This window comes from Strix uralensis, chromosome 20 (genome assembly GCF_047716275.1).
Source record: "Strix uralensis isolate ZFMK-TIS-50842 chromosome 20, bStrUra1, whole genome shotgun sequence".
NCBI lineage: Eukaryota > Metazoa > Chordata > Aves > Strigiformes > Strigidae > Strix > Strix uralensis.
This window is the reverse complement of record NC_133991.1, coordinates 8,195,518-8,220,714: the sequence shown is the minus strand read 5'-3', so window position 1 is coordinate 8,220,714 and position 25,197 is coordinate 8,195,518. Positions and strand designations below refer to the sequence as shown.

The following is a 25,197-nucleotide window of genomic DNA, read 5'->3' as shown; positions in this document are numbered from 1 at the left end:
TGCCCGCCCCGCGGGGGCCGCCGGGACGCGGAGGGGGCGGAGGCGGGCGCGCGGTGCATTGTGGGCTGGCGGCGGGGTCGGCCCGGCCGCGGGATGTCGGGCTGCGCGGCGCGGCGGTACGTGGCGGCGGCGCTGAGCCGGTGCCGGGCCCGCGGGCTGCCGCTCTGGGATCCGCCTCCGGCCCGCGGGCTGCGGCCCCTGGGCGCGGGGGGAGCTGCGGCCTTCCCGCTGCTCCTGCTGCCGCGACGGCACCTCTCGTCGCGGTGAGGCCTGTGGAGGGGAGGGCTGGGCCCGGGGGGAGGGCGGTTTAGGGGTGTTGAGGGGACGGTTGGGGTGAGGGTAGGGGATGTAGAGGGGCTGTCGGGGGGTTGGGGAAGGGCGGGCGGTGGGGGACTGCGAGGGGGTGTTTGAGGGAGGGGGGTGGTGAGGTTAGGGGCTTTGAGGGGGGGTTTGGGTTGGGTGTGGGGTTAGGGGGGCTGTTGGGTCAGTGGGGGAAGACTGGGAGTTGGGAGGCTGTCGGGGGGGCTGGGGCAGGGATATGGGAGAGGGGGTGATTGGGCTAAAGAGGCAACTGGGCAGGGGGGTGTCCAGGGGAGTTGTGACTGGCAAAGAGGTGGGGGGGGGCAGGGAAGGGGGTGGGTGACTGGGAAGCCTTGTGCATATTGGGGCTCTCAGGGGGGGTGTGTGTGTGGAACTCGAGGGAGATGCGAGGTGGGGGGCCATGCCTGGCCAGTGCCTGGGGCCGGGGCTGTTTCAGCCCCTGCACACCCACCAAACTACCTCTCTGCTCCTAGAAACCGTCCAGAGGGCAAAGTGCTGGAGACCGTGGGGGTGTTTGAGGCACCGAAGCAGCATGGCAAATATGAGACGGGACAGGTAAGCAGTTCTGGGAAGCGGAGCTGACCCTGCAGGCCCAGAGATCGGGTAGCCGAGTGATTTACCCGTAAGGAGGCTACTGCGTTGTAGCAGGCCAGAAGTTTCACAGTTCAGTGCTCCTTGTCTCTGCTGTGTCTGCAGTTTGTCAGTCATCTGACAGTAGCAAGTTGATAAGAATCTGCAGCATGACACAACTGTTCCTACAATGGCATTTGCTCTGCTGGTCTTATTGAAGGGGTTTCTCCCTCTAAGAGCAGAAGAGACAATCAACTGAATTTGAGAAATAACAACAAAACTTGTCATTTCTGTGCTTATGACTCACAGATCTGTTTCCATGTTCCCAAGTGGTCTCTCTCAGGCTGGTTTCCTTTCTGCACTTCTGCTGTTCTATTACTTTATTACTGGTTTAGTCATTCACTTTTATGGAACAGAGATGATATGAATTTCTTCTTTCATTCCAGACTGTTTATATTCTGCTCTGGCTTCACACAGTGGTGATTTTCCCTGTATTCCCATCTCACGCAGTTATACTCTTTGTAAATGTTTCTAGTTTTACCTCAGATAACAGACTTTTTTAAATACTACCAGAAAAGGGCTTTTGGCTTCATGTTTTTTGTAGTATCTGATTGCCATGTATTAAAATGCAATTATTTGTTCCTTTCAGCTATTTCTTCACAGTGTGTTTGGCTATCGAGGAATAGTCCTGTTTCCCTGGCAAGCCAGGCTTTATGATCGAGATGTAGCTTCTCCTGTCACAGAAAAGTAAGGATTTATTCTGGTTTATATGTTGTTGTACTGTTACATTTTGTAGTAAGTTTCCTGGTTGGGCTAAACAAGTCTTTTTAAGGAGGACAATGGTATGGGTCTGTTTTGCATGAATATAAACTAGAAGAGACATTGCATGAGGATTAATTTTGTGTTAATTAGAGGCGGAATGGAAGTATGAAGGATGAGAGTGTGTGTGAAGGAAATTAAAAAAAAAAAAAAAGTTCCTGACATTTTCTATCATAAATAACCCCCTTCTGTTGCTTTTTGAGTTAGGTCCAGGCTCCTGTGTTAAAATTGCAGGCTGCTGCTTCTGTAGATTACCAGGGAGTTGGGTTTGTCACCTGCCTCCCCATTTTCAGCCCACTAGGCCAAGTTCATCCTTCCTGTGGACTGAGTCGCTGTTCAATTCTCTCCCCTCTTCCATCCATTTGCCCCCTGGCCTGTGTTGGAGGTGTGCTGGAAAGGAGTGAGGAGTAAGAGAAGGAATCAGAGGGCAATAGAAATACCCACCCCAAATAGGAGACTGGACTGAGCAGGAAGAACTTCTGAGATGTCTGAAAACAGCTGTTGTGCCTGTGACAATCACTGGTGATTGTCATCTCAGCTTGTCTGTTGTTGTATGGGTGGCTGATGTGAGTTTAATTTGGATGGAATTGAATGATTACAGACTGTGAAATTTATTTTTTAAAAAAATCATTGTTTATGAATGTGCTTGGTCCTGGTAACAGCAGTTTGCTGCCATCCTGCACTTCAGCTCAGCACCCTGCTTTTCTTTTTAGAAGCGAGAACGCAGCAGGCCATGGTTCCAAAGAGGTCAAGGGCAAAACGCATACTTACTATCAGGTGTTAATAGATGCCCGGGATTGTCCACATATAGTAAGTAACTGGTCATCTTGGTATTGAAACTGAAATATCTTCTCCTATATGAATGCTTTAGATAGACAGGCACTGAAAGAAAATGGCTGTGATCACTAACTTGATTGTTTGGACTTTTAGGACAATTTTTTTCTCCAAGTCATATTTTCCCTGAGAAGGATAATCTGGAATGTCATATGACTGTTTTCTGGATCATGTGTCCCTTTTCCAACCTCACTTTCTCATCCTGTTGGCATTCTTATTCTGTTGCACACAGGACATTATGAATGTGGGTCGCAGCACTGAAAATGCTCTTCCCTTGTTTGAGTGAAGAACTAATCTAGAGGTATTAAAAGGAGAAATGTTCTGAGGTGAATTGGTTAAGTAAAATAAACATTACTTTAGAAACCACAACAGTGAACTGAAATGCGGCTGGAAACTGGCCTACAACAATCCCCACAGAAAGACATAAACCTCCCTTTTTCTCAGTCCCAGAGATCACAGACGGAAGCAGTGACATTCCTGGCAAATCACGACGACAGCAGGGCCCTCTATGCCATACCAGGTGAGTAAAATACACCTTCAACCTCTGTGGAGATGTGGATTGTCATGAGGTGAGGTCAGAAGAGTCACCAACAGTCACCTCCTGCCAGGGAAGCATCAGTATCTACAGGGCATTCCGTGGTGGATCTGTCTGTAGTTTGGGGCTGTGCTAGAAACAACAGAATGACTAAAGTCCGTGATGCCCTTTTGGATGGATGGAAGCTGGGCAGACTCTGAGCAGACACAAGCATGCCTGCTTTGTGCTCTTGAGACATAGATCCCATACACATAGCCTGTTGCATACAGGCCATTCTACTTTGTTACCAGGACAGCTAGATCTCCACTGATCCTGTGTGTTTCCTGCCCAAAGTCCTTTTGTGGCAGTGCAGTCACTTCCCAGGCAGTGTGTCTTTATCAGAGAAATCATTCTATGGAGAAATCTTGCAGAGGAATGCTGCCAAGGGTTATCACTGGCCCATTTCCTCCATTGCATGCAATTTTAGCTACTGCTGCCAAAATCTTTTTCTTAACATCTCAGTAGAGTGATCCATTTCTCTGCTGGGAGACACTTGAGCTGCTTTTCACTGGGGAATTTCAGTGGCTTTTGTTGTTTTTTTTTTTTCCAGGTTTAGACTATGTAAGCCATGAAGATATCCTCCCCTACAGCTCCACTGATCAAGTGCCCATCCAGCATGAGCTCTTTGAGAGGTTTCTTACGTACGACCAAACAAAAGGTAATTTCTGGCTTCAGAGGGAACTCTGTTCAGAGCCAGGCGCTTGAGGTACTCTATAACAAGTACCCAGAACCCATCATCTTAGATACAGTGTAAAAATCATGGTCTGGTTTGGGTTTTGTCATAGTAAAGCTTCCTTTAAATAATTTTTATAACTATGTGAAAGGCATCCCTTTGAGGGGAGAGCACTCCAGATACAGTATGCCTCTCCTCATAAACTGTCATTTTTTCCCTCCCCTCAGTTCCACCTTTTGTAGCGAGGGATACGCTGTGCGCGTGGCAGGAGAAGAACCACCCCTGGCTAGAGCTCTCTGATGTGCACCGAGAAACCACAGAGAACATCCGCGTCACAGTCATCCCCTTCTATATGGGCATGAGGGTAGGTCTGTGTTACATGTCTCTGTGTTCTTTCTGCTTAACTTGCATATTTTTCTAAGACCAGTTTACTGACTGAGGGTACCTTCTGCTTACTGGTGAAATGACTTTAATCACAGTTGCGATTCATTGTCATGATGTCCAGCAGAGGTGTGAACATGAAACTGTTTTGCCATACATTTTTGGAGAGCAACTACTGCAGGTTGGCTTTTGCTTGTTATTTGTAGGATGGGAAATACCCTGGAGTGTTCTGCAGAACAGTGTCAGCAGGATATTTAGGAAGGCTTGTGAATTGGTCCTTTACTGCCTCAGTCACGGATGGGTGTGTACATAAGGTGGCACGAAGGCCATCTGCCCTGTAACGACAGACATGTCTGTTGTCCTGCCCAGTGATGAGGTGCTGTGGGTGGCTGCCCGTTTCCTGGTTCTAACGTGGGTTAGAGCATTTGGCTAAAGCCTTCTCTTTATAGTGTAAGAGCTTCATGTGGACCATCCAAAATGATGAGGCTCCAATAGATTTCTGAGTGGGAGGGCTGGGAATTTCTGCAGCAGTTTGATTTCCAAGTCCAGACAAGCACAGCTGCTGGGGAGCCTGTGCTGTGGCAGGTGGATGTTTTGGTGTGGATTTGCAGTTTCTGTGGAGCCCAACTGATGTTTGTCCTAACGTTGTCAGAAAAACAGGTGCCTGAAGGCAAAGAAATGGGTGTTTCTAGATCTGTAGAAAGCACGTAATTAACATGGAGATCAACCCTCCGTAGTCACAAGATCCTTGCAAATCTCCCACGTCATGATTACCTGTCTAGAGCAGAGCCAGTGCCAGGCGGTAACTGATGGACTGCTTCGGAGAGCGGCTGGCCTTGTGCTCACACGACTTGTCTGCGTCGATCTGGCATGGAGCAAGAGCCCCTGTGCTTGTGCTGTGCTGACAGCTGAAGAGGTTTTGGCACTGAGCGTTGAAGGGCAGCTGCTAACATCTTTTGTTTCTCTTGACAGGAAGCCCAGAATTCCCATGTCTACTGGGTAAGTGCCTTTTGTTTCAAGAAGCAGCTAAAGGGAAGGAGTTTATTTGCTGTGGCATCATTGCTCTGTGATAAGCTCTGAGGGAGAATAGTCCTTGCCTGGCAACTGTTTCCCAGTATCAGCTGTGGTTTATCAACTCTTTGCAGCTGATTCCAGTTCTTGATAACAGTCTTTCTTCTGTCCAGTGGCGCTACTGTATTCGCTTGGAGAACCTTGATAGCGAAGTGGTGCAACTCAGAGAACGGCACTGGAGGATATTCAGCTTGTCTGGCACCTTGGAAACGGTCAGGGGCCGCGGCGTTGTAGGAAGGGTAAGTGTCGTGCAGCTTCTTCTGGGAAGTGCAGCCTGTTGCTGGAGTCCTCTCGCTTGAGTTGATTTGCCGGTACCTTGCTTACTGGGCAGTAGAAATAGATGGAATAGGAAACTGGCAATAAAAAAGAAATCACGAGCCTTTCATCTGTTGTTAGTATGCATGAACCAGAATAATATGCAGTTTTGGAGAGTTGTTTGCCATGTAATTGGTAGCGATGGTCGGGTGTGGATCTATTTTTCTTCTCGCTGTGTAAATTTCCTGTTGATGCCTGTCTGTGGAGAAATGTTAAGATCCATTGTTGATGCAGAGTGGTGTCTTCTTGTCTTCTCAGGAGCCAGTTTTATCCAAAGAACAGCCGGCATTTCAGTACAGCAGTCACGTCTCCCTGCAGGCATCCAGTGGTCACATGTGGTAAGAAGCACTTATTACTGCAGTAGTGGTTTAGATGTAGGACCCCACAGCGCTGAGCTGGGACGCAGTTTGCAGTCTGGAGTTATGGCTGAAAGGTGGGTGGAAGTGGACTGGACAGAGCATATTTGACAGTTAAAATTTTTATGAGCTTCTCTATAGCAGTATCCCAGTTAGTGATAAGATGATCTGTTGATTCTCTATAAAGAGAGGTTCCAGGCTAATTTATTTTCCTTCTGTGGTCTGTGCTAGACTGGATTTGAAAAGACATGAAGCAGTTTTCTATCATCTTCTGCTGTATTTGGTTTCTGTCCCTTCAGTGCAAGAGGCAAGGCTTCGTGCTGGTGTTTCTCTAGGCAGCAGGGATGTGTGCCCTGGTATCCCCTCTCTTTGGATAGGACTGGGCTTTGATTCTATTCCTGAGTGAAACTGTGCAGTTCTGTGTCCACAAGGAATTGGCATGTGGGGTTATTCCCAGTTTAGGCCAGATAAGGCCTTCGGTCTCACTGGTGGTCAAGTCTCCTCGTCCGTAAGTGCAGGTAGGAAAGTGATCAGCTGAGGTTTCTCTTTTCCTGTGCCACAGGGTTAAAGCAGTTTCCATTTGTTTTGCATTTCAGCTGGGTTAGCACATTTAGTGTCATCTCTGTGGGAGCAAGAAATGCACAGCCACCTCTTGCCTTCTGTATGACAGGTCTTTCTGGCTTGCATTTTTTAAGTGAATCTGTTTCAGGGTTAAGCTGCCTTGGAACTACCTTTGAGTTGGGAAAAGCAAGAGAGCAGCCCTTTGCCTAGAGGATACACCCCTGTTTGCCATGTTAAGCATTTTGAATTGCCTGAATGCATGCCCTGGGGAATAAACCCAGCTTGTTTAGTAGTTTTTTCCCTCTCTGCCTGCATCCTGAAGAGAAAGAGACAAAGGTTCTGCAGCTCAGAAGCTGCTCAGCTTGACTTGGGGTGTTTGATTGTGTCCTCTCTGTCATAAGAACCTGTTAGTTTATCTCCATGATCCTCGCCCAAGTCATGTTCTGCAGTACGGTCATCTGTAGTTCAGGGCAGTAAACGAATTGTTTGTTTGTACAAGCACAGGCAGATTCAGTTCTAAAATGCCCTTTCTGAAATGCAAAGCAGAAGCTATTCCAAATTACATCTGTGATGGGATTTCATATTGCTGCAGACTTCTTAACTAGTGGAGTTTCTGCCAAGAAATACAAATCTGAATTTACGTGTAATCAGTTTGTAAAAATAGCTCAGATGGTTCTGTCCCCTGTGGAGTGGGAGTTAGGTAAACACTGCTGCAGATGCATGGAGTGCGCCTACCTCCTGGAGGCTCCAATTATGACATCTTTATTCAGGAAATGTGTATTAGAGATGCGATGTAAACCGCCCAGGAGTCTTCCAATAAATGAGTCATCCTGGCAGGCAGATGTCCTTGCTGCTGAACTGATGTACTTGCTGCTGGATGGGCCTTGCAAATGCAGCCCCGGAGTCCCCACGCAGGATATGGAAAGAGCTCATGTTTTACCTTCTTGCTGACAGTTCCTAGCTGTGTTTGTCCCCGGCATCAGTGTGATCTCTGCTGTTATTTTGCAGGGGTACTTTTCGATTTGAGAGGCCTGATGGCTCCCACTTTGATGTCCGAATCCCACCCTTTTCTCTGGAAAGCAACAAAGACGAGAAGACCCCCCCCTCTGGCCTTCACTGGTAGAGCAGAGCGAATGCTGAGACCCAGAGAGACCTGTGTGTGTTGTAGACCTTTGCCTCCCCATTATGCTGCAGTCAAGAACACAGAGCTTTTAAACATTTTAAACCATTTTTGTTTTAACTGTTGTCTAACGGGGAGGCTTTTTTTTGAACTTTTAATACCGGCTTGTAAACATAAGCTGTGTTACAGTTAACCCTTCCCTTCGTGGCACCTGCTGGGATTGGAGCTGGGGGACGTAGATCTGTGCTGCTGCAGAAGATTGGCCCCCTCAGCAGGCCTGGACCCTTTCCACTGTGTTGTGAATTCTCTGCAATGTGAGGTTTCTCTAATAAACTGGCCCTTCCAGTTGCAACCAGTCTTCCTTTATAAACCAAGGCCTAGGCTTTGCATCCAGCCTGCCCCAGCTTGTTGCTCCCCCCTCACCCATATGCACAGCAGAGTCAGCCCAGACTTCTTGCTGCTTCAGAAGGCAGCAGTTGAGGCTGTTTTAGGGAGCAGGAATGTGAGCTCAGCTTTCCTGCAATGCAGCGTTCTGGGATGTAGCCAGCGCGTGGTGGAGCAGCCTGTGAGCTCCACTCATTGCACTGCTTGTCTGGGCTGTGCGCTGGAGCAATGTGAAGCCCGTTTTGTTGGGGAAGGAGGGTTGGCAGGTGGTGCTGAGCAGGCTGCCGCGGTGTCTTGTGTGCGTAGAGCATCGGGCTGCGTGTTGTGATAGTACAGGAGAGCTGAAGGGGGCCCTGCCCCTGCAAGGGTTTGCCTTGCTGCAGCGACGTGCGTTCAAACTGCTTGAGGATACTTCCCTGTTCATGCTGCAGCTGTAACTGTTATTTCCTTGGTAGTTTCTGCTTTGGCAGGAAGATCTTGTTCTAACCTGCAGTGCTGTCAGCTGCAGTGAGGTGGTGCTTGGCTTTCTGCTCCTGCTTGCTCATCTCAGCGGGTTGTGATGATTTTTTTTTTTTTTTCCTTCTTTTTTGGTAGTCTGTGTGGGGTCCCTGCAGAACCACACAGGTCAGCAAAATAGCTGTAAGCTTAAGATGTGTGGATTTGTGGGAATTCTGTTTTTCATGTGAAGTGCAAATCAGGTGTTAGCTCTTCTTACAAGCCAGAGCAGCTCTCAGCAGCTCTGAGGAGTGCAGAGATCTGGGGAGACATCAGCCTCTGTGGTGGGACCCTTCTGGCTGTCTCTGGGTTTCCAGACTTCTGGGTGACACAGGGGCAGAGGTAGTTGGCTTTGTGATAGGAACCCTAGGCAGAAAGTTTCGAACCTTGCTCCTTTCCCTGGTCTTGCTTAATGACAAGGCAGAACTAACTCACAGGACTCTTGTTTTTCTTGATTTGGAAGTATCCTAGTTATTCCCTCCTCCCCAAGTCCCCTCTGAGCAGCCTCTTCACGTTTGGCTCTGCAAGGCAGTGCTACAGGCTGTCTTGGCTGATGGACAAACAGCCTTCAGAAATGACAGCGGGAGACACTCGCATGCTGTCCTGCAGCCAGCACCTGTATAGAGAGACGTAATTACTACTGCTTAAACAGTGTTTATTTGTCTCTGGTCTCTTAGTTTTTTTGTCTTCCTTCCTGTCAGGTAGGACATGCTATCTACATTGCTTTTAGTTTGAAAAGTTTAGACAGCCAGCCTGCTTTTAGGGGTAGAAAAGGATCTAAAGAACAGCCCACAGCTGACAACCCCATGTTGCTGTTGTCATGCTGATTTCTTCGCAGGAGGAAGAGGGGGAGATGTTGCCTCTAGTTCAGAGGAAGCACGGACCTATAGGAACCTGCTTTTCCCCTCCTATGCCGTTGCTCAATTGGGATCGGAGTAGCAGCTGCCCTGCCTCTCCCTTGGAATTGCAACACTGCTGTAAATGTTTAACCTTATTGCTCACCTGCCCTTGTTTCTGGGGTGCTGTGGATCTAATGCTCCCAGTAACAAGCAGAGAGAGTTGTATTCTGGAGTGATGGCGTGGTCCTGCAGCAGGGGCTCTGTCAGTGCCAGGCAGAGCAGCTTTTGCAGCTGCAAGGTGTTTGTGGTGTGTTTGGTGTGACGTGCCACTGGGGCAGGGTACGGCTGAGGCCTCGGGCCTGGGAATACGTTCTTGGCTGGAAAACGATTGGCAAGAACCGAGGTGACCAGCGGTGCCAGTAACAGATGGAGCTGGGACAAAGAGGAGAAATGTTTTGGCTCCATCAGTCTTTGTGGAAGGGAGCAGAGGGGCCCCCTGCCTGCTCCAGGGTGCAATGCTGAGAGGCCTGGGGCTCGGGGAGGGCCTTTCCTCAACTACTTTTTTCCACAGGACTGTTTCCAGAGCGTGGGCGAGCCCTCTCTCTGCGGGCAGGCAGCTTTCCTCGCTTGTGTAAATACCTGTACAAAGAACTAATCAATAAAGCGCTGAAGGAACGGCTGTCGCTCCTGCCTCTCATTCCCCCCTCGCCGCGGCGCTGACCGGCACCAGCCTCCCTCCCTGGGGCTCCCCCGCTACTCTCCCGCCCTCTCCCCGGGGCCAGGCCCGCCGCTCCTCCCTCCTCCAGGCCCGAATCACCCCCGTCCCTCCAGCCGCCATTTTAGTCTGTGCGCAGCGCCGCGCGCTCCCGGCGTGCCCCGCGGCGCCGGAAGTGACGCGAGCGGAAGCGCTGAGGAGGGCAGCGAGGAGGCAGCATGGTGGCGGCGGTGGGCGCCCACCGGCCCGGGCCGCTGAAGCAGCAGAACAAGGCGCATAAGAGCGGGAAGCACAGCGGGTCGTCTCAGCGCCGCGCTGGAGGTGAGGCAGAGCGGGCCCGGCCGGGTTCCCCGCCGGCCCTGCGCGCCGCGGCCCGCCTGACCGATCTCTCCCCGCAGGCCGCGTCTCCGTTAAGGCCCAGCCTCGCCGGCGGCTCCGAGACCTCAGCAGGGTGGACCGGCGGCACCAGGCGCTGCAGCTCCGCCGGCAGCGCAAGGAGGCGGTGAGGGCTGCGGGGGGAGCGGGAAACGGGGTGGTTCGGGGCTTTGCGAGGGGGCTGTGGGGAGCGGGAATGGGGCCGGTGCGGGTGTGTGCCTGTGGGGATCGAGCCGGTTTGGGCCTTTGCTGGGGGATCAGGAGCTGGGCCGGGGAGAGGAGTGGGTGCCTGGTTCAGGTCAGTTTGGGGCACGCGGAGCGTTACTGGACCGAGTGGGTTCGGGTTGAGCTGCGGTGGGATCCGGTCTTGATTTTGGGGGGCGGGATAGGAACTGGACTGGGGCCGGGATTCACGCTCTGCAGTTGTGCCCACAGGTGCTGGCAGAGAAGCGGAGCTTGGGCAGCAGGGATGGGCCCCCACACCTCGTGGTTCTGGTGCCGCTGCACAGCAGGGCTGCAGCCCATGACACACTCCGTTTGCTGCAGAGCCAGGACTCGGCAGTTGTTCACCTGGATGAGGGGAGAGCTGGTGGCTTTGTGCTCCTCTGTCCCCGACTGAAGCAGCGCTGGCGCTTTGTGACAGCCCAGACAGGTGAGGAAACACTGTTGGTGTGTGGTTCTTGGCTCCGTACCCCTGGCAGCCCCAGTAATGGAGGTGTTTTGTGTGCAGGGGACCTTCACTCTGTCTTAGACCTGGCAAAAGTTGCTGACTCCCTCCTGTTCATCCTGGATGCTGCAGATGGCTGGGACAGTGCCGGGGAGCACTGCCTCTCCTGTCTCTTCGCACAGGGGCTCCCCAGTTATGGTGAGTGAGGGAGAAATGTTAACAACTTCTAGTGGGGTATAAGTTGAGAGGGTGCTTGACAAGGATTTACTGTTGCAGTAATTAAAAACTACAGATGTTAATAGGTGATCACAGATCTTTGACCGCTCTGTTTCTGAGCATAGATTGGCTGGCTGAATGTCAGTCTCATGCTGCCTTGTTGTGTTGTGGCCAGTCGTGGTTCAGCCCAGCCAGCGGCTAAGCACCAGGCAGCTGCTTGCTCGCTCTCTGCTTCTTGCATAAATAAAGTGAGAATAAAAATAAATAAATAAAATGGGAATGGAAAAAAAAAAAAGTAAAACTCATGGGAAGAGTTTGGTAAATAAAATATAATAACAACCACAGTAATAAAGAAAAATACAGTACTAGTAATGAAAGTTAATATAATAAAAAGCAGAGAGGAAAAAAAAAACCCAAGAAAAGCTATGTGATGCACAACGCAATTGCTCACCACCTGCTGACTGAGCAGCAGTCCGCTCCCAAGCCAACTCCCCCCAGTTTGTATACTGAGTATGATGTCCTGTGGTATGGAATAGCCCTGTGGCTAGTTGGGGTCAGGTCTCCTGGCCATGCTCCCTTCAGCTTCTTGTATACCTGCTCACTGGCAGAGCTTGGGAAACTGAAAAATCCTTAACTTAGGATAAGCATTACTTAGCAACAACTAAAACATCAGTGTGTTATCAACAGTACCCTCCCACTAAATCCAAAACACAGCACTGTACCAGCTACTAAAAAGAAAATTATCCCAGCCGAAACCAGAACACTAACCCATGGAGACTGTTGTAGGTTTTGACCTCTGGGTGCATGGTGGTGTCAGTATTGGATTGGTTTTCAAGGCCTGGAGAGTGAAGGGATTCAGACACTTTCTTGCTAAGTTCAGTTCCTGGGCCCTTATCTCCATGGTCTCATTTAGTCTCAAAATCTTATCTCTGAAGACAGGTTTTTTGTCCTGAGTGTTCTTTTCTGCACCTTTGTGGTGTGAATCTGGTTATTTGGGTTGCTCATATCTGAGTGTTTGTCAATGCTTGGTAAAAAGAGTACAAGAAGGTTTATGATTTGATCCTGAACTCTGTTCTGTGCACTGCTTGGTAGCTCTTGCTGTCCCAGGGGACACTGACTTGCCACTGAAGAAGCGGATAGATATCAGGAAGAAACTTGCCAAAGCCATTGAGAAGCGCTTTCCTGAGGCCAAGCTCTTCCCCCTGAACACGGAGCAGGAGTCCTCGCTGCTGCTGAGGCACCTCGCCGCCCAGAAGCAGCGGCATCTCGCTTTTCGGGACAGGCGGGCTCACCTGCTCGCCTATGCTGCCGAGTTTGTGCCTGGTCAAGAGAGCGACCTGGCTGGGACCTTGAAAGTGTCTGGCTTTGTCCGGGGACAAACTCTCGATGTGAACAGCCTGGTGCATATTGTGGGGCATGGAGACTTCCAGATGGGCCAGGTGGATGCCCCCCCTGACCCCCTCTCTTTAAACCCCCGAGTGGTTAAAGGACAGAAGAGAAGTCAGGACATGGAGGTACAGGTGTGTGGGAGCTCAGGGCTTTGCTGGGCCTGTTAGAACATGATGTTTCTAAACTTTCATTGGGAAAATACAACTGGGTGTATGTGGTCAAGGGAAGGGGAGTTGTATCAGAACCAGTAGGCCTGTGTTCTGCCACTGAGCTGAGATTCCTTGCCCACAGCATATAACGAACATTACATTACAACACAACGTACATGATACTGAGGGGAGTTTTGCTTCAGACTGATTTCTAGCTTGAGTTAGATGTATTCACAGCTGGGAACTCTATTCTTGGCCTTCAGGATGACTCTATAAATGGTACCGATGAGATGGAGGAAGATGTTAAGGTCCTGATGAAGGCAGATCCAAGCAAGCAGGAGTCTTTGCAGTCAGAAGTGGTTCCTGATCCCATGGAAGGGGAGCAGACTTGGCCTACTGAAGAAGAATTACAAGAAGCAGAGGGTGAGTAGCAGCGATACTTCTGTACCTTTACCTTGTCCCTGTTAAGACGGTTGTTAGAAACCCTCTGTCACTGGAATGGCTGAGGATGGCTGTGAGGAAACATGCTAGCTGGGTGCCTGGGACTTCTATTCCTAGTCCTATCACCTGACGAGCAGGCTGCCTGGTTTGCCTGGCAGTTAGCAGGGTTACATTTTAGCTGCCTTTTCTGGGCCCTGGCAAATTCTGTGGTGGGAAACAGCGATTCTGGTCTAGAGCTGATCTTGGCTCTCCTGGTGTAAATGTGTAAATGGCAAAGGAGAATTGTTCCTGTATTAACCATTGGTGGGAACCCTACAGCTTCTCTGAAGGAAAACAGGAGGGTGGTGAAGGTCCCCAAAGGCACATCCAAGTACCAGGCTGCCTGGATTGTGGATGATGGAGAAGGCGGCAGTGAGAAGGATGGTGATGAAGATGATGACATCGATGATGATATGATGGAAGAGGCAGTTTCCCAGGTACTTCAAGAGCTGATACTGCAAGTGGTCTCCAGGGCATTATTGCGTATTCTGAGACAATCCTGTCCTTCCGGCTTGCTCCATGCAAGGGTACAACACAGAGCCAGGACTCACCTGGATTTCCATTGTTAAATCCCTCACGTGTATCATGTTGTTTCTTTGACCTGTTAGATACTGAAATGAGGGAGTGTGGTGTAGCTTGGGGCACGATTCACACGGTGCGAGTACACGCAGGGTTTGCAGTGCTGCAGGAGCATCAACAGAGCGTCTGTGCTCATGGGCTCTGTGCTGTCCTGTGTGTCAGGAGGGGGAAAGCAGCGAGGAGGAAGAGGAACCTGCAGAGGAGGAGTGTGAGACTATGACCATTTCTGAGTGCTTGCGGGATGACCAGTACGATGAGAAGGTGGAGGAAGATGAACAGATGCTGGAGAGATACAAACAGGAGAGAATGGATGAAATGTTTCCAGATGAGGTGGACACGCCACGTGACATACCTGCCAGAGTTCGGTAAGAAACAGGATGCTTTGCTGGGAGAGGAGCTGGAAGGTGCTTTTCTGTCTAGTTTGGTGAGATAGGGCAGGAAGCCTGTGATGTCTTAGCCGTGGTGTCTGAACCTGGCTGAAGGACTCTTCTGAAGACTCACTCCTAGGCTCTGAGGCTTCCAGGGAAGGCACTAGTTGGGGGAGCCATTGGTTGGGTCTGGAAAGCTCCCCGTGGCGGGGAGAGCTGCGTCCTGACCTGGGAGAGAGAGGAGGATGGCAGAGCCCTGATGCAAGGGCAGGTTGTTTGGGGACTTGTCTGCTGTTTCTAGTTCTCTCTGTATGAAGAGCCAACATTTGATTTGCTCCCTTTGCCCTCTCTGAAGGAGTGAGTCCCTGCAGACCACAGAAGGTGCTGCCCACACCCCTTGACTGGTGAAGTAGTTAGTCTTTCCTGTTCTCTGTTCTCTAGGTTCCAGAAGTACAGGGGGCTGAAGAGCTTCCGGACTTCTCCATGGGACCCCAAAGAGAATCTCCCAAGGGATTATGCCAGGATTTTCCAGTTCCAGGACTTCTCCCGAACGAGAAAGCACCTCTTCCGGCAAATACAGAAAGAGGAGACTGAAGGAGCCTCGGTAGCTCCCTCTTCTCTTGCTGATCAATTCCCCTGCTGTGTTCCCTTGCTCCTAGTAGGAAAGACTTGCTGGGTTGGTGGCTGGGTGGATCTCTTCAGCCAGCTGGTTCATGAACTCATGAAACCATGAGTTCAGATGATAATTGTTCTCCTGGATTCCCTCTCTAACCCAGGCACATGTTACTTGTGACTGTTGAGAGAAGTATTCACAACTGATCCTCTCTTTTTGGCAGGTTGGCTGGTATGTTACACTTCACATCTGCAATGTCCCCGTCTCGGTGATGGAGAGCTTCAAAGAAGGAAAGCCCCTAGTCCTGTTCTCGCTGCTTCCTCACGAACAAAAGGTGATTAAGTGTGGCCCTGCTGATACCTTCTAGGTGTGCAGCTCCTTGTCTGATTCCCTCAGGCTGCATGGCTTGGAGAGGTTCTGGCTGCAGAGAGTTTGGGCTGAAATCTCCCCGCATTGCTTGCATTTCAAAATAGGGCCTTCCCTTTGGTCAGAGCAGGCTGAAGCTGCCAGGAGTGTTTAGGCTAGAGTGTCTGAGCCTGGCTGAGGTGTCTGCATTGGTGACCAGCAGTCCTTTGGGTAGCTGTTGTCAAGGGCATTCATCTCTGCTGCAACATCCCATTGCTTTCTGCTCTGTCTGCCATCACCTGCCAAGCCCTGCTGTCCGCCCCTCACAGTGCTGCCTCTCTTGCAGATGTCCGTGTTGAATTTCCTGGTGCGTCGGCATCCGAGTAACAGCGAGCCGGTGAGGGCAAAGGAGGAGCTGATCTTTCACTGTGGGTTCAGACGCTTCCGAGCATCCCCCCTATTCTCCCAGCACACCTCAGGTTTGTGAGGGACTGGTGGGGTGGGCATGGGCATGCCAGGAGGTGGGGCTGGGGTTTTCTAGGGCAGGAAGCCTGTGATGTTTTAGCCGTGGTGTCTGAACCTGGCTGAAGGACTCTTCTGAAGACTCACTCCTAGGCTCTGAGGCTTCCAGGGAAGGCCCTAAATAGTGGAGAGTGGAAGGGCTTAGGCAAGGTGGCTTGCTGCTCTGGGCAAGGCGGTGGCAGGCTCCACGCAGTGAGCTGGTAGCTCAGAGGATCACCTTTGTTCCCAGATACTCTGCCAGCAGAGGAGGGATGTATGTCACCCGTTTTCCTAAAGCACAGAGCCTGTTTGCCAGGGACAAATGGGCTCAATGGGGCTTCCCAGAGCTCTGAGGAATGCTGTTGGCCTGAACTTGATCGTTGCTGTTCTGTCCTAGCTGATAAGCACAAGCTGGAGCGTTTCCTGCGCCCGGATGCTACCCTGGTGGTGACTGTTTACGCTCCCATCACTTTCCCTCCTGCCTCAGTGCTTCTTTTTAAACAGAGAAGTAACGGTAAGTTTGTAACTGCTGAGGAGGTGGTGTCTGGGAAACAAACATTAGCAGGCCATTCCCATACCCCACTTAAAAGTGCATCTATCTAGGAAGTATGACTTGAAAAAGCTGTCTCCTTCATGTTGTTTGAGGAGATTAACACATTTCTAACCCCGTAATTACTGGCACCTTTGTCTGTCCCTGCTGTGGGGTTGCTCTGGGTCTGGCACCATTTGGGGAAAGGGGTTGTGGTGGGGGAAGAGGTGATGGAGGCGCCTTCTGTGGCGCTGTCCCGTGTGCTAGTGACTCTGCCTTGCAGGAATGCATGACCTCATCGCCACAGGTTCTCTGCTTTCCGTGGACCCAGACAGAATTGTCATCAAGCGGCTGGTGCTCAGTGGCCATCCTTTCAAAATCTTTACCAGGACAGCTGTCGTGCGATACATGTTCTTTAACAGAGGTACGGCTCGTCTCGGTGTGGTGGGAAGAGGGGACCTGGAAGCAGAACTCCTGTCCCTGCGGGAGCAGTTGTGTTGGTACAGAAAAGCCTGTTTTTTACCTGTTTCATGTTTTGATCTCCAGAGGATGTGATGTGGTTCAAGCCAGTGGAGCTGAGGACAAAGTGGGGTCGTAGAGGACACATCAAGGAGCCATTGGGTAGGTTTGATTTGATATTTATCTCTGATGCTGGGCAGGATGTGGACCTCCTGGGCGGGAGAAACAGCTAATGACCTCTTCTGCTCTCTGCCTAGGGACCCATGGTCACATGAAGTGCCATTTCGATGGACAGCTCAAGTCCCAGGACACGGTACTGCTGAACCTCTACAAGAGAGTCTTTCCTAAATGGACTTATGACCCTCACGTTCCAGAGCCCGTGCCGTGGGTGAGGAGCGAGAGCGCGCTGCCAGTGCAGGAGGTGGAAATGGAGTAAGTCTCCAGTGTGGCAGTTTTCCCTGGATGCTGTTCTCAGCCCGTGTGCCGTGAGGGCAGCACCGGTATCTTGGACGTATTACTGCTGGGGTCTGTACAGGGGCAGTTGTCTCACCAGCTGCTGTTCAGGTATCAGCTATAGCTATTTATTTTAATGGAAAATGTTTTCAAAAATATCTCGGTGCCTCTGTCTTGGTGGTGGCAGCCAGCTGTGGAGGCCAAAGGGGGCTGTGTGCACCCCTTGTCTAGTGAACCCCTTGGCCCACTCAGGCTGTTGTCTTTTCCATGTGCCCTGCCACAGCGGTGTGTGTGAGAATTTTGCTGTATCAAGGGCAAGAGTTTGCTGGAAGTTACTGTGACGCTAAGAAAGGCCAAGTAGCAGCTGGGGAGAGTGAGTGCAGCTCACTGGAGGCCTGTCCCAGAGCAGGGCAGTTGGGGAGAACAGACTGTGCTTTGTTTCCAGACCCCCCACTAACAACCCTTTACTGTGGAACCAAGTGACTCTGTGCTGTAGAGACTAATGCCAGCATCCCTTGTCCCTCCACACAAACTTTTGAACGTTTGGGGTTGTTCATCTGTTTTTAGTAGTGCACAAACTAGACCCTACAAATTCAGAATGAGGTTTCCGTTGCTTGAGACACCGCTCTGTTCTCATTCCGCTTTCCCAGGGAGGTCTGTGAGCCAGGTCAGGGAGCTCAGGTCCACGTTTCCCCCACACAGCACGATGCAAACGTTCTCCACGTCCCGGGGGACTGCCTGGAACTGCTCCGAGAGCACGGCCGCCACTCCCACGCCCGCTGTTGGCTCAATCAGCAGCTTCATCCTTTCCCACACCAGCCGCGTGGCTCGCTGTTGGGACAGAACACCAGCTGTCATCCCAGCAGCAAGTACAGGCTGCTCCGGGGCTGCGGAGGGCATTGTGTGTGCACATCTCTCTGCAGCGCTCTGGGAAGGGAGAGCAGAGCTTCCGCCAGCCCTTTCCAGCTGGAGACACTGTGGGTGTTGCACAGCTGCAGTGGTGTGCAGGGGCCTGTGCTGCCCTGGGAGAGTGGAAGGGTGAGAATGGAAGGGCAGAGCATGGATGGAGGCAGCTGCCTCCTGGCAGCTACCGTGAGAAGGCAGCCGGGAGCTTTTACCTTGATTTCTTCCTCTGAGACCGTCAGGACGTCATCAACCAAATCCCTGATGATGGGCCATGTGTTTGGTCCAATGCTGGTTTTAACTGCATCTGCGATGGTATCCGGTGGGTGAAGGTTGGGGGTCAGTTCCCCTCTCACCTTGGACTGGTAACAGTCATCGGCGTTGCGTGGCTCGGCAGCAAACACTTTCACATCTGGTCTCAGAGCCTGCGCAGAGAAGGAGCCGCTTGGTTGAGACTAGTGTGTGCCTGTCCGTGCCCAGCGGGCTAAGCAGGCACTGCTGCTGTGCAGAGCCCAGGCACCCAGAGATTGTCACAGCAGGGTCTCTCAGTTTCTAAACAGAAAAGGTGCTGCCTGTCCTGGGAGCCCTGCTCTTCCCTCAGGGAGATGCAGCCACTGTTTCCTGGATGAGCTGTTGCCTACCTTGATGGCAACTGCTATTCCTGCAATCATTCCTCCGCCTCCAACAGGAACCACCACTGCATTTACTTCGGGGGCCTGTGCAGAAAAGGAAGCGTGAGTGCTTCTGGGACCTCGGGTACACCTTTTTGCTGTGCCCCTCCCTACAAGGAGCAGAACTCACCTGCTCCAACACCTCCAGGCCGATTGTACCTTGCCCCGCGATCACTGCCGGCTCCTGGTTGGGGTGCACCATGACTCCTCCTGTCTCCTGGACTACACGAGATGCTGTCTCGGCTCTGGACTAAGGGAAAGCGCAGATGGTCACATCTCAGTCTGGCAGGGCCCTGTCCCTGGCCGCTCTCCCCTGTGCCTTACCTTGTCGCTGGGCTCGCACGGCACCAGCGTGGCACCGTAGGTGCGGATGGCGGCTTGCTTACAGTGCGGGGCTGTCCGGGGCACCACGACATAGGCAGGAATCCCTGTGTGACAAAAGAGGAGGCAAATCCAACAGCCAGAAAGCTGCAAGGAGCCAGTTAGCGCTGCAGGAGCAGGCTCTGTCTTGCCTATGCCAGCTTCTGCACATGTTCAGGAGAGGGACAGCCCTGCTTATCTCCAGGACTGGCAGAGCCTCTGCCTAGGAACCAGCTCTGCATTTACCCCTGGCCCGGGGCTGGGGCTGCAACCTTCGTGTTGGGTACGTGTTACCTTCGGCCTGGGCAGCACAGGCGAGCGCCTGCCCGTGATTCCCACTGCTGTGTGTCACGACAGCCCGGGGCAGCTCTGCTCCATCGCGCTCGCTTTCCTCAACGAGGCTCCTGACTGCGTTCAGGGCACCGCGGATCTGGAAGGAGAGCGCAGCCCCCTCAGTGCCACTGCCCAGCGTGCAGGTGGGGAATCTTCTTCCTTGGAGCCTCCCCTGTGCCCTGGGAAGCGCTTCAGCCCCGTGCAGGGTGGCAGAAGCCACGTCTGCTTCGAGGGCTGGGAGCTGCCGGCGGGAAGTGAGTTTCTCCGGTGGAAGAAGGGACAGGCCGTGCCGCCGTCCCCGCGCACCTTGAAGGAACCGGTCTTCTGGAAGAGCTCGCACTTGAAGAGCAGCCGTCGGCCGGCCAGGCGGTCCAGGCCCCCGCTGGTGAGCAGCGGCGTGCGGGGCAGCCGGCCGCGGAGCCGCCCCTCGGCCGCCCGCACATCGCGCAGCGCCAGGTGAGGCGGTGCGGCCATGGGCTGGGCGCTGCGTGGCCCGAACGCACATGCGCACGGCGGCGTGGGCCGCGCGCTGCCCGCGGGGGGACGCGCATGCGCGCCGTGGCGACGTTAACCCTACGCGGCGCGAACGCGCATGCTCGCGGCGGCGGCTTTTTGGCCCTGCGCGGCCGCCGTCCGTTTGTCCGTTCCCCCCCCTCCCCACCAGCCCCCCCGGCGGAGGGAAGATGGCGGAGGGGCTAGAGCGCGTCCGTGTCTCGGCCGCCGAGCTGCGGGACATGGTGGCGGCGCAGGCCTGCGCTGCGGCGGGCGGCGGACGAGGTGAGGGGGTGGCAGGGACCGGCGGGGCGGCGGTGGTGGTGTCCCTCAAACGGGGTTCGTCACCCGGTGTGCAACAGTCGGGCTCGCACCCAGAGCCGAGATATCCGTTTATTCCCTGGTAGCGCAAAGATGGGTGCTGGGGGCTAATTCCACAAAGCTAGCACGCCACACGAAGGAGCTATAGCTTATTTCTCCTGTTACATGATTAGTAAAAACCTATCTTAAGTTTACACTCGTTGCTCCGTAATTACCATTCCACTTGCTATTGGATAGCTATATTTAAATTAGCCTCGCTTGCTGTGTAAATTAGCACGCATGCTCCTTGCAGGTGTGTGTGTGTGTGTAGGGGGGGGGCGGCAAGTTTTTTGGTCTTGAATTGAATCTGTGGTTGCGATCTCCCCCCACTGCCTTTGCTTCTCCCCTAGTTTCCACAGGTCATGCTTTTTAGGTAATCATCCAGCTCCTGGTGCCTTCTGGGGCAGGATGCTCCCCTCTTATCAATCCCTTATCACCTCTTCAATGGTGAAGTCGTTAGCAAGGCCTGGATCCTATGAGGCTTACACAATAGAGCCACAAAAGATGGAGCTTACACAATGGAGCCAGTCCTTGTACTTGATGAGAAACATCGGGAGCAGGGAGCCGCTGTTTGGGCCTTCCCCCTCCCCTCAGCTCGGCTGCACCACCCGGCTGGGGACACGTTTGTCCCCGGTCTGAGAGTACATAGAGAACGGAGGCTGTAGGGCCTGCCCCGAGGTCAGGTCGGTCCCTGCCCCCTCAGGAACCTTTCTGCCACCGCCAGGGCCGAGCCCCTGATAGTGGTGGCCTTCACGTGGCTGAGGTGTGGTGGTACAGGCTGGGGCAAGTTCCTGACGGGAGGAAGAAGTTGAGAAAATGCAGCACGTAACTGCCCAGCTTTGGTGAAATGTTTAATTATGGTGTGTTCTGTAATGAGTTTTTGTGTGAGTACAGTTACAGAGAGGAGGAGAGAAACATTAATGAGTTGTGAGCAGGTGAGGGAAACGTATCTTTGACTCAAAACGATCTGTTGGCAGAGCAGGGGGGCTGGTAGAGAAGGCAGCATCTTCAGATAGAAAGGCTCCTGCACCAGCGGCAGGCAGGCAACTCCTCCTGAGACCTGTAACGTGAAAACGTTATGCCTGGTGCTTGAATATGTGTGCTCAGGTCTTGCGTTGTGTGTGATCTCAGCTTGTTGGTGCTTTGAGGCAAAACCTGTTGCAGGATGTGTTTTCGAAGTGAATCAGGCCAAGGATTTGGGCAGCTTCATTATACTTTCTCATATTCTACTCTTACTGTGTGATTTCCTGTAAACCTTGACAGGGATTTTCAGATCTGTCCTCTTGGACCTGCCCTGAGGGTAATAGGCCCTTTGTCTTTACTTAATATTTCTCCTTGAGTATTTGTCATGATATTTTTTTAACCCTGGCAGGTTTGTGGTGGGAATAACTTTATTCTGCCTATTTTTCTCCAGAAAACATAAAGGACGTGAAGGAGCCGAGGCATCGCAAAGACAACAGGCGCCCAGACCTGGAGATTTACAAGCCTGGCCTCTCCCGACTGAGGAGCAAACTTGTGCCACCAAAGCACGAGGCCTCGGAGGAGAGGAGCAGAGCTGAGGAGGGCAAGGAGGAGAGTCTCGGTGACAAGGGCTCTTTGGGAGGAGGGGCTCCAGTCATGGAGGATTTCGGCAAAGGTGATAGCCCCAAGCAGAATGGTCCTTTGGAGGAAGATGAAGAGACAGACACTAAAGATGGTCTTCAGATCCAGGAGAGCTTGTCTAAGCAGCCCACTCCAGATGAGTGGTGTCCCAAGACCACCAGGAGAACCAAGAAGCCGGACCAGCAGATCTACCAGCCTGGGAAACGCCTGCATTCAGCTGCTAAAGAACTGTCCCTGCGGTCAGCTACCGAGGAGGTCACCAGCAAGATGGAGCAGCTGAAAGTCGGGAGAGATGAAGAGGCTGAGAAAGGTACTGGAAAAGACAGTAACAGGAAAACGAGATCAAGCAAGGAGGATAGAGAGGGGAGCCAGGCAGGGGAAGGAGTGAAAGCCTCAAGGGGAGAAAAAGGAAGACAAATAGAGCGAAGCGACAGGGTAAGGAGAACAAGCGACGAGGTGATGCAGGAGAAGCTGGGCTCTGCCAAATGGTACTCCTACACGGACAAGCGGCGGAGCCGGTACCGCACCTGCAGCACAAGCTCAGCCGGAAGCAACAACAGTGTGGATGAAGCCCCGCTCATGGATGGAGTGGAGAGGCGTCAGGAGCGTGCCAGAGAAAGAATACGTCCTAGGAAGCAGCTCTCTACGTCCTCCACTGACTCCTTGGACGATGACAGAATTGATGAGGCAGAAGCATATGTCTCCAGCAGGAATTTGGACAAGAAAAAGCACTCAGGGCAGAGTCGAGCTTCTAGGAGTGAGAGCGAATGGAGCAGCAACGGCAGGGAAGTCAAGGGACCCTTTCGAGTCACATTTGACAGCAAGACTATGAACAGGGATATCAGTCTGGCAGACACAGATAAAAAAAAGCCCTTGAAGGCGGTGAGGAGCCAGAGCAGAGAGCCTCAAGGGAAGGGCCGTGGGATTCTGTTCCTGCCTGCCAACACAGACCTCTCTGCCAGCACCGCGGGCTCCCCTGAACCTAGTCACCCTGGGCCCAGGCTCCTGCTCACTGGGGCTGGGGGTAAAGGCCCCCGAAGCAGGGGCCGAGGTGGCACTGCTCGCAGGCTGTGGGACCCAAATAACCCGGACCAAAAACCCACCCCGAAGAGCCAGACCGCTCAGCTTCATTTTCTAGACACAGATGATGAAGTGAGCCCCACCTCCTGGGGAGAAGCCCGCCAGGCCCAGACATCCTACTATAAGTTCCAGAACTCCGACAACCCCTACTATTACCCTCGGGCCTCTGGTCAAGGGCCCCAGTATCCATATGGTGGGTACTCCCTGCAGTATCCTATGGGTCCAAGCAATGGTGTGTACCCAGGAGCCTATTACCCTTGGTACCCCAGCCAGGCAGGGCAGTATATGTGCGGCCCACTCCCCCCAACTCCTCTGAGTCCCAAAATGGAGCAGCAGATGCGGAACATGAAGCAGCAGGAGCTCAGCAAACTCCTCCGTGAGGCTGGGAACCAGGAGCAGCAGCTCAGCAATCTGCTTTCCAGAGACCGCATCAGCCCGGAGGGGCTGGAGAAGATGGCTCAGCTGAGGTTTGTGGCTGTGCTGTAGAGGGGTGTGTGACCGAGTCATTTCCAGGGTGAACTACCAAAAATGTTATCCGGAGAATGGTGTGTCCTTGGGGATCTGGTATACTGGAGATGTCAGTGTCTCAGACTGGGGGATGGAGCAGTGGCTCACTAGCTTTTGATGTGCTTGGGCTGTTCGTCATGTGCCAGTTGTGTGTGGGTATCAGAAGGAAACTGTGGGTGAAGATATCATTTGCCTGGGCTGGGAGCTAAGCTGTGGCTTCTTGTGGTTGTGGAATGCTTTGCTCTATTGCAGGGACGCAGAAGAGCAGACGAGCACCCACTGTGGCTCTTGGGTTCTGCTTGCTCTTGCTGGAGCTGATCTCTCTCAGTTCCAGTGCTCTCATACTTTCAGTAGTTGCTGGTGGACTTCTGCTTTCTTACCTGTCCTCGGTTACGTGCTGTCTAATTTGCGTTGTGGGCTTCAGGGGTGGTGACTGCTGGCTTGCCCTCGCGCGGCGTTCGTGGGTTCCCGCTGTGTCGCAGCCTCTCCAGCGCTGGGTAGTTTTGTTCTTGACACCGCTCAACCCTGTGACACAGGGCGGTCCAGTGGGACTGGCCTGGTGACGCCAGCTAGCGAGAGGGAAGTGACACCGGTGCTCTGGAGGGTAGTTAACATGGCTGTAGCAAGTTTCTACTTGGCATCTTTAACATTTACTTGTGACCTCCGTGTCTCCAGGGCTTCTCTGGAGACTTTATTTTCAGAGCTGACTGGCAGCATATCTAGCAGGTGAGCTCGTTTCAGGGCTTGTTTTGTGTTTCGGGGACTTGTGCTATAGACCACGGGGTGGGATGTCTGCTCTTGAAGCAGCCCTGGAAGTTTCAGGTTTTCTCAAGGTGTCAAGGTCACTCAGAGCTGTTGTCTGGAGGGAGAGGAAAGACTGTGCAGTGCTGCTGTGGCCTGTGTGAAGCCCGCCCTGCCCTGGGAGCGTAGGCATAGTTGGCCCTGTCCCTGCCATCAGCGTCCCTCCGTCTCGCTGTGTGTCCTGCCTGTGTCCGAGGGTGCTGCCAGCCTGTCTGCGGAGCTGCGTTGGGGCTCTTGAACGCAGGTGCTGCTTATCAGATGTCTGTCTGCAGAAACATCTGATTCTCTTGGTTGGTGTTTGTGCTGTCCAAGCGTGTGTGCGCAGGGTTTGGGGACTGCCTGGGGGAGGACAGCAGAACCATGTTCTGTGCTTTGCACAGGAACCTGCCAGCATCCTTCTCTTATTCTGTCAGGCTCTTACAGGCATTGCCATCTGGCTTTGCTCCAGGCTTTACCATCTACGCTGTTTGCTGTTTTTTGTAGGGCTTAAACCATTATAAGGGATAAGGCTGCCAGGGCGCTAACACCTGAGGATCCCCTTTACCATAAATGTGCCCCACATACACAGAGCTGTTTTTAGCTTGCAACTATTTTATTAAATTCAGGGGAGGAATTCTGCTGCAGTGTCCAGGCAAGGCTGTAGGTAGCTGGCGAAGGGAGTATGATTTCTGGGGACTCCCAGGCTTTCTTTCCTTTAGGTGTGGATGTTTCCAGCTCTCATTTGTTTTTGAGGAAGCGGGGTCTCTGTTTCTGCTGTGTATTTTGGTTGGATAGAAGGGAGGTGGGCATCATTGTAATGGCAAGACGTCTTGTGCCCTCTGGTTCTTTGCGTGTTTGTTCCTGGCCTGTAGTAGCCAGACTCTGTGCTCAGGAGCAGAGCCTGGCACTGCACACTTTCTCTGTGTTAGTATCAGGAGGTGCTTGTGCCTTGCTGTTC

General features: G+C 52.6%; 4 protein-coding genes and 2 non-coding genes across 11 annotated transcripts in view; 5 read left to right on the top strand and 1 right to left on the bottom strand.

The window, feature by feature from the left end:
- The first annotated feature begins 47 nt into the window (after positions 1-47).
- Positions 48-9,992, top strand: POLDIP2 (DNA polymerase delta interacting protein 2). 2 transcript variants are annotated; one of them, XM_074889775.1, is made up of 11 exons: positions 48-263; positions 795-876; positions 1,541-1,638; positions 2,424-2,520; positions 2,989-3,064; positions 3,669-3,776; positions 4,019-4,155; positions 5,145-5,171; positions 5,357-5,482; positions 5,817-5,896; positions 9,885-9,992. In XM_074889775.1, exons 1-11 carry the CDS (start codon positions 94-96, stop codon positions 9,946-9,948), a joined length of 1,065 nt encoding a protein of 354 aa, XP_074745876.1. In that variant the 5' UTR covers positions 48-93; the 3' UTR covers positions 9,949-9,992. The 2 variants fall into 2 exon arrangements, with proteins under 2 accessions (XP_074745876.1, XP_074745875.1); XM_074889774.1 differs by lacking the exon at positions 9,885-9,992 and adding an exon at positions 7,484-7,947 and having other exon boundaries at positions 50-263.
- A 9-nt stretch (positions 9,993-10,001) lies between these two features.
- On the top strand, positions 10,002-17,309 carry TSR1 (TSR1 ribosome maturation factor). Of its 3 annotated transcripts, none has more exons than XM_074889763.1 (15): positions 10,002-10,349; positions 10,427-10,530; positions 10,839-11,055; positions 11,134-11,268; positions 12,379-12,800; positions 13,088-13,247; positions 13,584-13,741; positions 14,046-14,248; positions 14,693-14,855; positions 15,088-15,198; positions 15,556-15,688; positions 16,108-16,224; positions 16,523-16,663; positions 16,786-16,860; positions 16,956-17,309. In XM_074889763.1, the coding sequence occupies exons 1-15, from the start codon at positions 10,247-10,249 to the stop codon at positions 17,132-17,134; spliced, it is 2,421 nt and encodes an 806-aa protein (XP_074745864.1). In that variant the 5' UTR covers positions 10,002-10,246; the 3' UTR covers positions 17,135-17,309. The 3 variants fall into 3 exon arrangements, with proteins under 3 accessions (XP_074745864.1, XP_074745863.1, XP_074745865.1); XM_074889762.1 differs by having other exon boundaries at positions 10,009-10,349; positions 12,379-12,806; XM_074889764.1 differs by having other exon boundaries at positions 10,142-10,349; positions 12,379-12,806; positions 16,547-16,663.
- On the top strand, positions 14,318-14,410 carry LOC141952833 (small nucleolar RNA SNORD91 family). The gene has a single exon (XR_012631780.1). It is a non-coding gene; the product is annotated as a small nucleolar RNA SNORD91 family (small nucleolar RNA).
- LOC141952832 (small nucleolar RNA SNORD91 family) lies at positions 15,752-15,844 on the top strand. The gene has a single exon (XR_012631779.1). It is a non-coding gene; the product is annotated as a small nucleolar RNA SNORD91 family (small nucleolar RNA).
- A 384-nt stretch (positions 17,310-17,693) lies between the features above and the next one.
- On the bottom strand, positions 17,694-19,919 carry SRR (serine racemase). The gene is made up of 7 exons (XM_074889776.1): positions 19,725-19,919; positions 19,380-19,515; positions 19,050-19,153; positions 18,856-18,975; positions 18,696-18,770; positions 18,270-18,479; positions 17,694-17,982 (listed from the first exon to the last, which is right to left on the bottom strand). The coding sequence occupies exons 1-7, from the start codon at positions 19,890-19,892 to the stop codon at positions 17,785-17,787; spliced, it is 1,011 nt and encodes a 336-aa protein (XP_074745877.1). The 5' UTR covers positions 19,893-19,919; the 3' UTR covers positions 17,694-17,784.
- A 74-nt stretch (positions 19,920-19,993) lies between these two features.
- The window catches only part of SMG6 (SMG6 nonsense mediated mRNA decay factor), a 115,386-nt gene continuing 110,182 nt past the window's right edge, over positions 19,994-25,197 (top strand). For 2 of the 3 annotated variants that reach the window (XM_074889760.1, XM_074889759.1), the window contains exons 1-2: positions 19,995-20,195; positions 21,685-23,419. In XM_074889760.1, coding sequence (XP_074745861.1) covers positions 20,102-20,195; positions 21,685-23,419 — 1,829 coding nt within the window. In that variant the 5' untranslated portion in view covers positions 19,995-20,101. Of the gene's footprint in view, positions 20,196-21,684; positions 23,420-25,197 lie in introns of all 3 variants that reach the window. The other variant, XM_074889761.1, reaches the window with a different exon arrangement.

Excerpts from the sequence above, each read along its gene's own strand:
- POLDIP2 (XM_074889774.1), top strand. The coding sequence starts at position 94 with ATGTCGGGCTGCGCGGCGCGGCGGTACGTGGCGGCGGCGCTGAGCCGG. Across the intron at positions 2,521-2,988 it reads CCCGGGATTGTCCACATATA|TCCCAGAGATCACAGACGGA; the intron begins GTAAGTAACTGG and ends CCTTTTTCTCAG. Across the intron at positions 5,483-5,816 it reads GCCGCGGCGTTGTAGGAAGG|GAGCCAGTTTTATCCAAAGA; the intron begins GTAAGTGTCGTG and ends TTGTCTTCTCAG.
- TSR1 (XM_074889762.1), top strand. The coding sequence starts at position 10,247 with ATGGTGGCGGCGGTGGGCGCCCACCGGCCCGGGCCGCTGAAGCAGCAG. Across the intron at positions 11,056-11,133 it reads CTTTGTGACAGCCCAGACAG|GGGACCTTCACTCTGTCTTA; the intron begins GTGAGGAAACAC and ends TTTTGTGTGCAG. Across the intron at positions 16,664-16,785 it reads ATACATGTTCTTTAACAGAG|AGGATGTGATGTGGTTCAAG; the intron begins GTACGGCTCGTC and ends TTTGATCTCCAG.
- SRR (XM_074889776.1), bottom strand. The coding sequence starts at position 19,892 with ATGGCCGCACCGCCTCACCTGGCGCTGCGCGATGTGCGGGCGGCCGAG. Across the intron at positions 19,154-19,379 it reads CTGTGCTGCCCAGGCCGAAG|GGATTCCTGCCTATGTCGTG; the intron begins GTAACACGTACC and ends TTTGTCACACAG. Across the intron at positions 18,480-18,695 it reads GAATAGCAGTTGCCATCAAG|GCTCTGAGACCAGATGTGAA; the intron begins GTAGGCAACAGC and ends TTCTCTGCGCAG.